Below are 16368 nucleotides of genomic sequence, written 5' to 3'. Positions count from 1 at the left end.
TGTCTAAAAAAAGATGAAAGAATAGTCAAAAGGAAAATTCTGGCAGACTGCATGGCAGAGGAGCCACAGTGCTGCATGGTAGGTGGCCCTGCAAGTGGCTTTTTGTTTTGTTTTGTTTTTTGAGCTAGGATTTCTCTGTAGCCTTGGCTGTCCTGGACTCTAGACCAGGTTGGCCTGGAAGCCACAGAGATTCATCTGTCTCTGCCTCCCCAAGTGCTGGGATTACAGGCGTGCACCACCATGCCCTGCAAGTGGCTATTTTTAATAAGTATATTAAAATGAAACTTTTTTAAGGAAAGATACTCTGTTTTATGGTAAATTTTGCTATGCTATTTAACATTTCTAGAGTATTTTTTAATTTTCTAAGATCCTTTTATTTTTATTTTTTCCTTAAAAACAAATGCATGTTCTAGTATTTCTTAAAATACTCAAGGAATTCTTACTGATTATGCTTAAAAATGTTACTTTTTATTGTTTACTAGAAAATAGCTGTGGAATTGTATTTTTATCATTTGCTCTATCAAGAAAAATACAGAGACTATATTATCAGATTTTTTTTTAACTGTAATGAGAAATAGAATGATTTGGTCTTGTCCACCTTTTTTCTTTAATTCTTAAGAATTTAAGTGAGCAGCACACTTAAAATTCATTTTTTAACTTACCCTTTGATTTAGTCCCCTAACACAGAAAGACTTGGATTCTTAGAGTTACCTTTTATTCTTAACTTAATATTTTTTATTCTTTGAGAATTTTTTACAATGTATTTTCATCATTTTTTCCCCACACCATTTTCCTTAACTTTCCAGATCTACCTTTTCTTCTTGCTGAATGTAATTGTGTTGTTCATAAACTGAAAGATAGGGGACCCACCAGGGACCACACCCTTCAAAAATACTGATTCTCCCTCACCTAGAAGCAATCATCTTTTAGTACCCCCGTTTAATAAAGGTGGGTGCTTCTAAGACTGTTCTCAAAAAAAAAAAAAAGACTGTTCTCTTTCATTCTGGAATGTTGTCTGACATAATCTTATACGGAGCTTACACAGGCAGCCGTAGCTGCTGTTCAGAAATGTAGAGGTCCCGTCATGGCCAGAAGACACTATTTTGCCCATTTCTTCCCAGCTATTGGTTCTTACAGGGTTTCTACCTTCTGTTTCTCAGTGGTCCCTAACCCTGTGGGGGTGGTATATAGATATTCCATCTATGTGTGAGTAGTTTACTGACACGCTACTGAGCATTCTCTGCATTTTGACCAGTTGTAAATTTCGACACTAACCATTGTCCACTGCACAAAGGAACTTCTCCGATGAGGATTGACATCTCTATTAATCTTATGTTCTCTCTTTATCATTGCACCTCTTGTAGACAGAGTAAATTTTGGGTCAAGGTTTTTGTGGGTGGGTTGGTTTTCCCCTGCCTCCATTAGGAGTCCTGTCTGGTTAAGAGAGTGTCCTCTTCAGTCTCCATGACCCCTACTAGTAGGAGTCTCTGCTAGAGTCCCCTCCATATCATCCCAGGAGACTATCCCATCATAGGTTTCCAGCTTATCACAGACATGCCCCACCCAAGGTTTCTCTTCTCTCTGTAGGCCTTCTGTCTTTCCCCCACTGCAGGTCTGATCACCACTCTCATTTCTCTCTGTGCTCCCTCTTCTTCCTGTTCGTTTCTTCAACCGCTTTCACTATCTTTTCTGTTTCCCTTCTGAGTGAGATTTAAGCATTCTCCCTTGGGTCCTCCTTGTTTTTTTATTTGGAGACTTCAACACCCCACTCTCACCAATGTGCAGATCATGGAGACAGAAACTAAATAGAGAAATAATGAAACTAACAGATGTCATGAATCAAATGGATCTAATAGATATCTACAGAACTTTTCACCCAAACACAAAAGAATGTACCTTCTTAGCATTCCATGGAACCTTTTCCAGAATCGCTCATATAATCAGTCACTAAGCAAGGTTCAATAGATACAAGAAAATTGAAGTAATCCGTTCTACTCTATCAGTTAAGCATGGATTAAAGCTGGAATTCCCCAATCTAAAATAACATGAAAAGATGGCAACTTTCATCTTGGCTTAATTTTGATAGGCTATATGCACCTAGAAAGCCATTATTTCTTTTAGATATTCCAATTATGGAGAATGTAAAAAGTTAAAGTATGCTTTCAGGATTCTCTGAATTTTTTCAAGGTCTGTTGTAATGTATCTTCTTTCATCTCTTTTTTTAAAATTTAATTTTATTTATATGTTTATTACAGTTTATTCACTTTGTGTCCCCACTGCAGCCCCCTTCCTTAACTCCTCCCAGTCCCACCCACCCTCCCTCTTCTTCCCTATGCCATTTCCCTACCCTTCCCCCCATAGGGGAGGTCCTTCTTCCCTTCTCTCTGACTAGGTTATCAGGTCTCATCAAGGCTGGCTGCATCATCTTCCTTTGTGGTCTTGCAAGGCACCTCCCAGGGGAAGGTGATCAAAGAGCCAGCCACTGAGTTTTTGTCAGAGACCTCCCCTGTATCCCTTACTGGAGAACCCACTTGGAAACTGAGCAGTCAATGTGCTTCCTTTGAATAGGGGGTCTAGTCTGTTCATACCTCTTTCATTTGGTTAATTTGGCTAAGGGGTTGCCAATTTTATTTACCTTCTCAAAAAAAAAAAAACCACTTTTTTGTTTCATTGATTCACTTTAAAAAATTTTTTTTATTATTTTACTGTCTGCACTGATACTGTAATTTCTCTCGGTTTACTAGTTTGGGTATTTGTCTTATTTTTCCCAGCACCTTAAGGTTCATCATTAAGTTGTTTGATTTCTTTGTTTTGTTTTGTTTTTTAATGTAGTAGGCCTTTAGCACTATAAATGTTCATCTTAGAACTGATTTCATCTTACCCCTTAGATTTTGCTATGTTATGTTCTTATTTTCATTTATTCTTGGAAGTTTTTATTTTCTTCTTGATTCTTTTTCATCATTCAGTAGCCTGCTGTGAATTTATGTGTTTTCTCTTGAGATTTCTAGATTGAGCTCATGTGGTCAGACAAAATACAGGATTATGATTGAATTTATCCTACATTTGTTGAGATTTACTTTGTGTCCTAAAGTTTGTTCTATTTTAGAGGAGTTTCAGTGTGGTGCTGAGAAGAATATGTAGGTGTTTGAGTATTAGGACAGGTTTATGATTGTGGAATTTCAGGCTTTTAAACAAATCAGTCAAAGCCCTTCCCATTTTTCTGGTTGAGATTGAAAAGTCACCAGTTACTCTGATGGGCCTACATTTGCATATCATCTGACCTTCCGTTTTCATAGGTACATATATACTTTCTTTGTTCTGTACATTTAGTGTTAAGTTATAGTGTGACTCCTGTCCCCTCCTTCCTCCTTAAGATTCCCTGTGCTCTGTCCAAAGTTTGACTGTGAGTCTCTGTATCTGCTTCAGGCCCCTGCTGGTTGGAGTCTGTCAGAGGACATCTGTGGTAGTCTCCTGCCCCATTCCCTGTCTTCATCCACTTTTGTCTATTCTATTTCCCCTTCTAAGTGATATTCTGACACTCTCCCTTTGGGCCTCCTTGTTACTTAGCTTCTTTGGGTCTGTGTATTGTATTATGGTTATCCTGTACTATAGGTCTAATATCCACTTATAAATGAGTACACACTATGTGCGTTTTTCTCAGTCTGGATTACCTCACTCAGGATGATCTTTTCTAGTTTCATCAATTTGCCTGCAAATTTCATGATTTCCTTGTTTTTAATTGCCGAGTACTATTCCATTGTGTAAATGTACCACAATTTCTGTATCCATTCTTTGATTGAGGCACATCTAGGTTTCCATATTCTGGCTATTATGTATAAAGCTTTTATGAACATAATTGAACAAATGTCCTTGTTCAGATATATGCTCAGAAGCATTATAGCGGGGTTTTGAGGTAGCACTATTCCCAGTTTTCTGAGAAAACGCCAGATTGATTTCCAAAGTGGTTGTACAAGTTTACATTCCCAGTGGAGGAGGGTTCCCCTTTCTTCACATCCTCCCCAGTCATTGAGGTTTTGATCATAGCTATTCTGATGGGTGTGAGATGGAATCTTAGTGTTTTGATTTACATTTCCCTGATGACTAAGGATGTTGAGCTTTTAAGTGTTTCTCTGCCATTTTCTCTCTTGAGAATTCTCTGTTTAGCTCTGTACCCCTATTTTAAATTTGATTATTTGGTTTGTTAGTGTTTAATTTCTTGAGATCTTTATATATTCTGGATATTATCCCTTTGTCAGATATAGGGTTGGATAGGAGACAACAAAGCCAAAAAAAAAAGCAGGGCCCAGGGGCCACTGCTGACACTGATACATCAACCAAAGACCATAAGACCATAAGAGTCCACAGAGAGTACCTAGACCTTCTGCTCAGATAGAACGCATAGACAGCCCAGTCTTTATGTGGGTTTCTCTAGTATGAGGAGAAAAGACAGTCTCTGGCATGAACTCTGTTGCTTGATCTTTGATCACTTCTCCCTGGTGGATCAACCTTGCCAACCCACAGAGGAAGAGGATTGAGGTAGACCTGATGGAACGTGATAGGCTAGGGTCAGACAGTAGGGGAAGAGGACTTCCTTTATCAGTGGACTAGGGAAGAGGGATGGGAGAGGGGGGAAGATGGGACCAGGAGAAAATGAAGGAGGGGCCTACAACTGGGATGCAAAGCAAATAAATTATAAGTAATAATAATGAAAAAGGGTCCTAACCAATGGAAAAATTATAGTATGACATACGGTTTTCTTTTCTGCTCATTTCTGTTTTTTTGTGTTTTTCTTGAGTCTGGATGGTCTTTCTTCCTTAGATTTGGGAAATTTTGAATAGTTGTTTTAAGAAATTTTTATGGTTTAGCATTTAATTCTCTTGTATTCTAGTATTTTACCATGTTATGGAGTCCCAGTGTTTTTGCATGTTGTGGTCATACATTTAAAGTAATTGTCATTGTCTATGTTGAAGGATCCAGTTCCTCTATTTTTCTTTTTTTACCCTGATAGTCTGTCTTCACATGATCCATTTTGTTGGTGAGGATTCCACTGAACTACTTTTTTGACCAATTATGGTTTTCATTTCCATCATCATTTTGACTTGGTTTCTCCTCAATTTTTATTTTTTTTTATTAAATTCTATCTTATGTTTTACATTAACTTCTTTATTTTTATGAAGCTGTTTGTGTTTTTTTAAAATTATTCAAGTCCTTGAGTTGTTTTACCATAATCATAAACATTCTTTTAAATTTTGCATCTGGAATTTCATCTAAGTTATTTTAATCAGGGGTCATTAATATGGGATTTATAATTTTTGGAGGAGACAAGTTCCCTTGGTTCTTCACGTTACTTGTATTTTGCTCTGAGATCTCCCCTTCTAGGAATAGATTGTTGATTAATATTTGCTGCTGTTTTTGTTCTTTTAATTTTTTTCGTTGTTTGTTTTATCCAGTGAATCGAATTTGCAGTATTTAAGAGAGACTAAGTTGTAATACAACTGTGGTGATGTTTTTCATTGCTAAACAGGTTTTCTAGACACTGGGGTCTAGCTTCACTTTGCTGCTGCGGATTGAGTACTCTCTGCAGTAAGAGCCAGTGGTTAACCAACTCCATTAATAGAGTAGCATGTTTCTAAAAAAGAACCCTTTATAAAATTCCAGGGATGTAAGGTGCTGTATATATTAATAGTATGAGTAGAATGGAAATGGAAAGCTGTAAGAACAGAGAAACACTAAAAGTAATGTTCAGTGTCCTTAGTCATCAGGGAGATACAAATCAAAACGACCCGGAGATTTCACCTTACTCCCATCAGAATGGCTAAGATCAAGAACTCAAGTGACAACACATGCTGGAGAGAATGTGGAGAAAGGGGAACCCTCCTCCATTGGTGGTGGGAATGTAAACTTGTACAACCACTTTGGAAATCCATTTGGCACTTTCTCAGACAATTAAGAATAGCACTTCCTCAAGATCCACTATACCACTCCTAGGCATATATCCAAAATATGCTCAAGTATACAGCAAGGACATTTGCTCAACCATGTTCATAGCAGCTCTATTCCTAATAACCAGAATCTGGAAACATACCTAGATGTCCCTCAGTGGAGGAATAGATACAGAAATTGTTGTACATTTACACAATGGAATAGTACTCAGCAATTAAAAACAAGGAAATCATGAAATTTGCAGGCAAGTGGCAGGAACTAGAAAAAATCATCTTGAGTGAGGTAACCCAGAAACAGAAAGACACACGAGGTATATACTCACTCATAAGTGGTTATTAGCCATATACTATAGGATAAACATACTAAAATCTATACTCCTAACAAAAGCTAAACAACAAGGAAGACCATAGGGAAAATGCCCAATCATCATTCAGAAGGCCAAATGCGACAGACATCAGAAGCAGGAGAAGACAGGGAACAGGACAGGAGCCTACCACAGAGAGCCTCTGAAAGATTGCTGATCAAGATATCGAAGCAGAGGCTGAGACCCGTAGCCAAACTTTGGGCATAATGCATGGAATTTTATAAAAGAAGGAGGAGATAGAAAGATCTGGGGGGCGGGGGAGACAGAGCTCCATGAGGAGACCAACAGAGCCAAAAGTATCTGGGACCAGGGCCCCTGCAGAGACGGATACTCCAACCAAGGACCATGCATGGAGATTTCCTAGATCCCCTGCTCAGATGTAGCCCATAGACAGCTCAGTCTCCACGTGGGTTCCCTAGTAATGGGAGTAGGGCTGTCTCTGACGTGAACTCAGTGGCAGACTCTCTGATCACCTCCCCCTTGGGGGTGCAGCCTTGCCAGGCCATAGAGGAAGACTATGCATCCACTTCTGATGAGACCTGATAGCCTAGAGTCAGATAGAAGGGGAGCAGGACCTCACGTGTCAGTGGACTAGGGGAGGAGCATAGGGGAAGAAGAGGGAAGGAGGGTGGGATTGGTAGGAGATATAGGAGGGGACCACAGCTGGGATATAGATTGAATAAGTTGTAATGACAGTTTTTAAAAAAATGGGGAAAAAAAAGGAAATCCAGTGACACTAGTAATAAGTATTGTTGTTAATGGGAAATAGAGGAGAGGGACATATGTAGCAGTATGAAGAACTGGTTTTAATGTTTTAAGAAATATGGCAGTTTAATTAGGTAAGCTTCTTGGTTTGGGGAGATCTAACAGTAGGAGAAATAAATGTTAAAAAGAGAAAGGAAGAAAAATAAATAATACAGGAGAGTAAAATAGTAATAAGCATGTACAAAGCCCAATTGTACTCCTTTTCCTTTTCTTTTGAGACCGGTTCTGTTTACATAGTTCAGGCTATCCTGGAACTTGTTATGTAGCCCTGGCTGGGCTCAAAGTTAGAGAGATCTGCCTGCTTCTGCCTCCTGAGTGCTGGGTTTAAAGGTGTTGCACCACCACCCCTGGCTCCCTAGTGAATTTGTAAAGATAGGAAATAGTTTTAAGGAAGGTATAGAGATAAAAGAAAGTGTGTTGTTTCCCTGGCTTTGTGTGGACTGTACTCTTGGTACAGGCCCTTGTACTCAGGGGCTGTTCTCTCATGGACTCCCCACTCACCTTGCATGTGTGTGAAGTTTTCTGTTCAGTTAGCCATGGCTAGCCTATGCAGTCTCCACTGTTTTGCTATTGTTGCCTTCTCACAGGGTTGTAGCTGCTGGTAAGCTTGTGTTTAGCTCTGATAGCTTTGTCTTTTCCAGTTGGGACACTGGTGATGACCCTGGCAGCAGGTTCTTGGAACTTCTGTTTTTGTTTATTTCCTGTTGCAGTACTAAGTTCGCCTGTAATAAAATGTTGCTTTGATGGCAGCAGCTGATTGATTTCAGTCTCAGCAGCAAGTTAAGTCTGATGATAGAGGAAGTTCAAGGGTCTAATGCTTGAAGAGGTTTTTTGGCCCGTGATCCTTTTTCAAGTCCGTTCAGAGACAGGAGAGGTAGCTGATGGAGTAATAAGACATTCCTGTTCATTTTGTGTCTGATATAGTAATCAGGCTCAGGTACTGATAAGGCTTCTTCTTTATCATCTTACCTAGAAGTCCTGTGGTTACCTTTCCTTTGGTTTTCTTTTAAAACTTTTCTTATACAAATTTAAAATACTAAAGCTTTGTTGTAACCTCATAATAGTTGCTTTCAGCTTTTTTAAATGTTCTTTTCTATCATTTTATATCATTGCGTGTGTTTGTATATGTGAGAGAAAATGATTGACTGATTGAGATTGAAGACTGAACTATACCTGCAGCTTGTTTTATTTTGAGACAGGCTGTTCTCGAAATGTGTATCTATCTAGCTGCCCGAGGAGCTAAGGCTACAGATATTAGCGCCATTTCTGACTATAATGTTGATGTTTATTTAGGTTATTTTGTATATATGAAAACAAGTTGAAAATGAAGAAAGCTGACATTAAAATTTTTCATAAAATAGGTAATACTGGTTTTATGATAATTTCAGAACTATGCATTTAGTTACCAATTTCGGCAACTTTAAGGCTGTTTGTAGTATGAACCACAAATTTTTCTCCTTCTCTCTCTTTTTTATTTTGTTGTTATTGTGCTTGTTTCTTGACTGCATGTGTATGTGTGCTTGTGAAAATGCAGGTGTGCATATGCAACAGTGCATGCATGTCAAGGTCAAACGAACTTCGGTTATTCAGTTCTTTACCTTCCCTCTTTTGGACAGGGTCTCACTTGTTTTTTCAGTTCCTACACTATATACTTTAGGCTAACTGGAAAGTGAACTTCCAGGCAATTCTCCTATCTCAATAAAAGAGTACTGAGACGTATATAGACGTATATAGACGTATATAGCATATCTTGTCATCAGGTTTGTATGGCAAGCAGAAGTTCTAAGCCTACTAGGACCTTACAACCAGTGAGGTCAGTTAGTCTCTCTCTCTCTCTCTCTTTCTTTCTCTCCCTGTCCCTCCCTTCTTCCCTCCCTCCCTCCCCTTCTGCCTCCCTCTGCATCTCTCTTTCTCTCTTCCTCTCCCTCTGTGTGTGTGTGTGTGTTTGTGTGTCTGTGTTGTGACCTCACTGTGAACAATTCCATAGTAACGACTATAATAGGAATTTTAAGGTCCAAATGTTCAAAATCAGCATTTAAAATTTTAACATTGAAAATGAAATTTATACATAGTATATATAATTAAAATTTCAAGTTAATGCAGATTTATGTGCTAATGCCATTAAATACATTCTATATTGCTGCTTTGTATTTTTAAAGTTTTTTTTTCTCTAAAAGAATAAAAAGCTATTTTATCTTCATATATTTAGTATACTGTCTTATCTATCTGTCTTAATGAAAAATATTCCTGATGTCAACAGGTACTTCGCCTAACAGATTTTCTGAAAAGTTCTACCTGGTTGTGATAGAATGCACTGAAAACAACCGTTCACTGTTACGCATGTGGGATTTACATTTAAGGTCAATTCCTGTCTCACTGGGTAAGACTGCTTTGTTTTTTTTTTTTTTTTTTTTGTAGATTCACGTAGAATAATTAATAAAATTCTTATATTTAACTGAAAAATAATTTTGTAAACCATATGTATTCTTATAAATAATATTAATCTTAATGTTATATATTAATTATGCAAAATAATGGGTTGATTATTACCTTTTCATGTATATATATAGTTACTTGGTCATTTTCTTCCTCTTCCTATCTCTTTTTGAATCTGTATGTCCCTTTCCATTGTTTATAGAGTGAGTTTTTGTAACCATTCTTACCTACTAGTGATAATTGTAGTTTATTTAGAATACCAATACTTTGTCACTGTTAGTCATTAATGTATCTGTAATTTTAGTGTTTGTATTTTAGCAATTTAAAGTAGCAGTTACAATATTTATTAATAAAGGGTTTCCTCCTAGTTCTTGTTTTTTTGTTTTGTTTTGTTTTGTTTTGTTTTATAGATGAAAGAATAGACAAAAAAATATCAGAAGCCAGTTGGCTGCCGGAAGATCATTATTCCTCTTCTCCAGAGAAGATCCTATCTCCATTTTCACAGAAGTTCCAGGCTTGCAGAGAAAATCTCCAGAGTACCAGCAAATTGTCTCTTTTTTCTGAAATGGTCTATAGCAAAGAGTTGGATTTGCCAGAAGGAGTTGAGATAATAAGTGTTAAGCCCTCAGCAGGTTTGTAAAACTTACCAAAAGAGACAGATCCAACTTTGTAAGTCATGAATGCTTTACCAGTGTTTCTAAAAGTAAATACTATAATTAACTCTGAAATACACACAAAGCAGAAATGGAAACAATTATATTGAGAACCTGAAATTGAAGACTTACTGTGTTTTTAGGTTAGGTGATAGTTGTTAGCCAACTCTATTATAAATATTGGTTTGTTTAAAAAAATGCTTCTATTTTGGGGTAGATAAATTATTTACTTTTGTTACTACTTTGACTGAAAAAGCAAAACTAAGAAAGGTTTATTTTTGTTTACAGTTCCAAGGTCTGGACTATAATGGCAGGAGCTTGCACTAGCTGGTCACCTTGTTTCTGCAGTCAGGAAACAGAGAGCCATATATGATTGCTGGCTTACTCTTTGTCTTAGTTACTTTTCTGTTGCCATGATAACACACCATTGACCAAGGCAGCTTATCAAAGAAAGCATTTAATTAGGCTTACAATTTTAGAGAATGAAGAGTTCATCATGGCAGGGTGGCAGGGCAATAGGGCAACAAGCAGCATCCTGGGACACACTTCCTCCAACACAGTCACTTCTAGTCCTTCCCTAACAGTTCTACCAACTGGGAATCAAGCATACAAACATTTGAACTATTTTCATTCAGACCACCACACTCTTTTAGTCAGTCCAAGAATCAGTTCATTGAATTGTTTGATCACGTATAGAAGGGGCCCTCCCCACTCCACTAACTCAACAAATATATATATTTGTACTCTCACTCATTTTCTCTGTTTAGAATAGTATTGTCTCATATATGGAGAATAATTTCCACCATACAAAATGCTACTTGATTGTCACCTAAATAGAAATGTAGAAGACTCAATGATTTCCGAGTGGTTTGTCTAAATGGCCAAAGAAAAACAAATTCTATTTATAAGAATTCAACATTTTCAAACACTAAACAATGTGAAAACACAGAATGTCTGTTATCCAATCAGAAACTAGTAGACAAAGTGGCTATACATATTATATATATATATATATATATATATATATATATATATATATATATATATATGTATGTATACTCCCTCAAAGATTTGCCTAGACCTTTGTTTTCATGTTGACTCTAAATATCTCCAAGTTGACCAAAACAACTTGTCACAATAGACAAACTGAAAGTTAATAGAATATAGGTAGTAACAAGTTTTACCTTTTTTGCTGTTTTAGTATTCATAATAGTTTTCTGGAGCCATGTGTTAAGATAGACAGTGCAAAGTACCTGTATCAGGGATTATCACCCTTATTCCGATACAGTGTTTTTGAGAATACAGTCTCCAGACCAGGAGCAACAGCATACTATGAATTTGTTAGAAATAAAGTTACTGATTCATGCACAGTGGCATAGTGCCCAGTGTTCTTATCTAAGAAGCCTTTCAGGTATTTCACATACAGGTATCAATAATACAAGGCAAAATACAAAGCCTATTTACTTTTGGAGTTTTTAAAAAACAGATGTATGCCAAAGTGGTCTTAGAGTCCCCAACTCAAACAGTCATTATTCAGCCTTCGAAATGTAGGGACTGTGGTCATTATAAACTCTACTCTTAAACTCCTCTTTTTTAAATCATGAGATTATTGGAAAATGTGATTATCATCACAAACTTTAGGTTAGAGGTCAGCAAGACTGGTGTAACAAGTACTCCATTGATTCTTGTGCTTACAGGTATAATCAGTGTACTACAGTTCTAAGATAGTGTTTTTCAGCCATCCTAATGCCACACTCCTTTAATACAGTTCTGCAAGTTGTGGTGACCCCCAACCACAAAATTATTTTCTCTGATACTTCATAACTCTAATTCTACTACTGTTGTGAATTGTAATTCAAATATCTGTGTTTTCTGATGGCCTTAGGTTACTCCTATGAAAGGGTCATTCGACTCCCATAGGGATCATGACCCACAGCTTGAGAACCACTGTTCTAAGACTACCACTATAGCATCCATGGTTTAAATCATTTGTTCTTTCATTTTCACTCACACTCAAAGGATGTCTTTGTTGTTTTTTGTTTGTTTGCTTATTTGTTTGCTATTTCTCATTTCATTTGACTGATTTGCTTAAAATACAAACATTTTTCTGTTTCCCATACTGTTATCAGGTACTTAATCTTTTGTGAAAAATGAAAATTTTTACTAGTTGGGTTGTTACCAGTAATCTAATTTTTACATTCTGTATCCATATATGAAAGTTAAAACTAGAAAAAGAGTAACTTTAGTTTTTACATAATTTTGTTATTAGCCAGAACAATAAGTCTTCATTGTTGAACTCCAATTAAATTAGCAAACTAGAGAAAATTTTATAAAGATTGTTTATTATGTATACAGTGTTGTGTCTGCATGTATGCCTGCACACCAGAAAAGGACACCAGGTCTCATTGCTGAGAATTGAACTCAGGACCTTTGGAAGAGCCGCCAGTGCTCTTAACCTCTAACCCATCTCTCCAAACCCCAAAATAGAGAAATAGGGCTGGAGATATGGCTCAGTGCTTAAGAGGACTATGTGTTCTTCCAGAAGTCCTGAGTTCAATTCTCAGCAACCACATGGTGGCTCACAACCATCTATACTGGGATCTATTACCCTCTTCTGGCATGCAGGTGTACATGGAGATGGAACACTCATACACTAAATAAATAAATAAAAATAGAGAAATTAAAGATACTTATTAGTACAACTTTTTGACATTTTAGGAGTCATGTGGAAAACAGATTTGTTGTATTTCATAAAAACAGCATGCAGTCAACTGTTGTTTATTCCTGTAACCTCCACAGCTAGAAGGCAAAAGCAGAATTGCTCCAAGTTTAGTGCTAGGGTTATATAAGACCATATTAAAAATAAGAAGGTATATAAGGAGCATATGGTGAAAACTTTTCTAGTGTGAGATTTATTTATTTATTTATTCATTCATTCATTAATTTATTTAATTTATGTAGTCAATTCTCTTAGAAGGGATTAAGAGTATTTTTATTCATCTTAAAGAAATTGACAGTGATCCTAATGTAATGTTATATTTGGTTGAGCTTTAAAATTACATTATAGTTAAGATGATATGTACAATGTTGCAGAGGCTTAGGTGGTTCTGTGGGTAAAGTTATTTGCTGTTAGGTCTGACAGTCTGAGCTAATCTGCTATTAATCCCAGAACCCACATCGAGCCTTTTTCCTCAGTCACTTAGTATCTTTTTAAAAATGTATTTTTAATTTTTAATTATATATATATCTGTGTGCATTTAGGTCCCTATAAAGGCCACCCTAATTCTCTGAATCTTGAGATTCAGATGGTTGTTAACTCCTTGATGTGGGTGCTGAGAATCAAACGTGGGTCCTTTGGAAGAGTAGCATGAGCTCTTAACTGCTGAACTTTCTCTCCAGCTTTCCATCTTTACTTTTTGAGGCAGGGTTTCTCACTGAATCTGAAGCTCATCAGTTTAGCTGGGCTGGCCACTCAGAGTTTTGGGGATCTACCTCTTTTGCCCACTTCTACCCTACAAGGTGAAGGAGCTACTGCTATTCCCAGCTTTTTTTCTTTCTAGTACAATTTTATTCTTGATAATTTCATGCATGTACAATGAAATATGATCATATATAACCCCTATTTCCCTCCTCTAACTCTATATCCACTTAGACATACCCTTCTCCAGTTTCATGTCCTTTTTTTTTTTTTTTAACCCACTTCTGTTAGTACGACTTATATGTGCATACATATGGGCATTGGGATCTTATCAAGGGCCACATCCTTAAAAGAATAGTTCTGTGTCCTTCAGAAACTTAACCAACCTCTAGCCCCTCAGTAAGGAGTGGTACCTGGATACAATTTATCCACCTATGCTAGAATTTCGGCTGGCTTGATTTTGTGCAAGTAACCATAGCTGCTTGAATTCATGAGTATGTCATATCCAGAGATAGCATTTCACAAAACTTCCCTTCCTCCAAATGACCCTTAGATTCTTTCTGCCTTTTCTTCAATGATATTCCATGAGCTGGGAAGAGGGACGTTGATTAAGTATCTCATTTAGAACTGAGCATTCAGTTTTTTATTATTGGCACCAATTGTGCATCTTTCTGTTAACTGCCATCCACTGTAAAAAGGCATCTCTAACCAAGGTTCAGAGCAGCCTACATTATAGGTATATACATAGAGATTTAGATGGCAGTTTGATAACAAAGATATTTAATAAAATAATAAAAGATACTACCCATGGTCTTTTGACTAGGATTATTGTACCACGCATGAAATTTTTACCGTTTTTTTTAAATATTAGAAATGAAAGGTTTTTTTTTTTATTAATTACACAATATTCATTTTTTATAAGTCCCTCCTCCTCCCCTCCTGGTCCCACCCTCCTTCCCCCTTCTTCACACATGCCCCTCCCCAAGTCCACTGATAGTAGAGGTCCTCCTCTCCTTCCTTCTGATCTTAGTCTATCAGATCTCATCAGGAGTGGCTGCATTGTCATCTTCTGTGGCCTGGTAAGGCTGCTCCCCCTTCAGGGGGAGGTGATCAAAGAGCAGGCCAATCAGATTATGTCAGAGGCAGTCCCTCTTCCCATTACTATGTAATCCACTTGGACACTAAACTGCCATGGCTACATCTGTGCAGGGGTTCTAGGTTATCTCCATTTCTGCTGCTTGGTTGGAGTATGTGTCTCTGGGAAGACCCCTGTGCTCAAATTTTCTGGTTCTGTTGCTCTCCTTGTGGGGTTCCTGTCCTCTCCAGCTCTTCCTATTTCCCACTTCTTACATAAGATTCCATGCACTCTGTCCAACAGTTGGCCATAAGTCGCAGTGTCTGCTTTGATAGTCTGAAGGGTAGAGCCTTTCAGAGGCCCTCCATGGCAGGTTCCTAGGTTGTTTCCTCCTTCTTCTGATGTCTATCCTCTTTGCCTTTCAGGATGGGGATTGAACGTTTTAGTCAGGGTCCTCTCTCTTGATTAGTTTCTTTAGATGTACAGATTTTAGAATACCCTAGAACTCATTGGTACAGGAGACAACTTCCTGAACAGAACACCAACAGCACAGGCTCTAAGAGCAACAATCAATAAATGGGACCTCATGAAACTGAAAAGCTTCTGTAAAGCAAAGGACACCGTCATCAAAACAAAACGACTGCCTCCAGATTGGGAAAGAATCTTCACCAACCCTTTATCTGACAGAGGGCCAATACCTAGTATATATAAAGAACTAAAGACTGAACTAAAGACTGAAAAGTAATCCAAGTAATTAATTAAGTAATCCAAGCAAACCAAGTAATCCAATTAAAAAATGGGGAATAGAGCTAAGCAGAGAATTCTCAATAGAGAAATATCGAATGGCAGAGAAACACTTAAATGCTCAATGTCATTAGCCATTAGGGAAATGCAAATCAAAATGACCCTGAGATTTCACCTTACATCCATCAGAATGGCCAAGATAAAAAACTCAAGTGACAACACATGCTGGAAATTTTCATTTTTTTAATCAGTCTTCAGATCCAATCAGTAAGCATGTAGCTACCTTCCAACAGTAATGTCACAATTGCACAAAAAGGCATGTCTTCCATAATAGGTCAGTATTTCGACATGCATGGTTCAGAGCTGGGTAAGACCATTAATGTCTTTTCTCACCCATTATCCTGAATAGCATTCTCACACTGTGCAAGCTCATCACCATGGAGGAAGTTTTCTGGTCAGTTTAGATTGACTTTTCTATATCCTAAAGCTAATATATACACTGTCTTCAGCAACAGACTGACAATAGTTAGTTGTAAGTAATAAAGTGACACACTATGTTCTGTAAACCTCTAGGGCCTCTCTGGCCAATAACTCATAGGGAGGTTTACCATACCTTGCCCTGTCATTTTTATTTAATAGTCCTTAAATTCTGGGAGTGACATTGTCCATATATGTAGGATAATTCTATTTGAACTCTTTTAAGTTGTTCTTTTTGCAATTAACTTACTAACTAATGTGTTTCATGCCCAGCTTTTTACATGGGTTCTAGATAGCCAACCTCAGATCCTTATACTTGTGCATTGGGCACTGAATCACTTGAGCAATCTCTCCCCAATGCAATTACTTAGATCATAAATTTGGTGGTCCATAGCCATAACCATTTGTCTGCTTTTGGATGTATTTGATTTTACAAAATGGAAAGTGGAGTAGTAATGATAGAGATCCAACATCTGCCAAAGCCTGAGGTATA

At 37.4% G+C, this 16368-nt stretch overlaps 1 protein-coding gene across 4 annotated transcripts in view; it reads left to right on the top strand.

Moving 5' to 3' along the window:
• The window catches only part of Dmxl1 (Dmx like 1), a 137585-nt gene that overhangs the window by 45082 nt on the left and 76135 nt on the right, over nucleotides 1-16368 (top strand). For all 4 annotated transcript variants that reach the window (XM_060377291.1, XM_060377290.1, XM_060377289.1 and 1 more), the window contains exons 16-17: nucleotides 9333-9452; nucleotides 9919-10140. In XM_060377291.1, coding sequence (XP_060233274.1) covers nucleotides 9333-9452; nucleotides 9919-10140 — 342 coding nt within the window. The remainder of the gene's footprint in view (nucleotides 1-9332; nucleotides 9453-9918; nucleotides 10141-16368) is intronic.

Source organism: Meriones unguiculatus, chromosome 2 (genome assembly GCF_030254825.1).
Source record: "Meriones unguiculatus strain TT.TT164.6M chromosome 2, Bangor_MerUng_6.1, whole genome shotgun sequence".
NCBI lineage: Eukaryota > Metazoa > Chordata > Mammalia > Rodentia > Muridae > Meriones > Meriones unguiculatus.
Note: the sequence above shows the minus strand (reverse complement) of the source record. Positions and strands in the feature narration are given on the sequence as shown.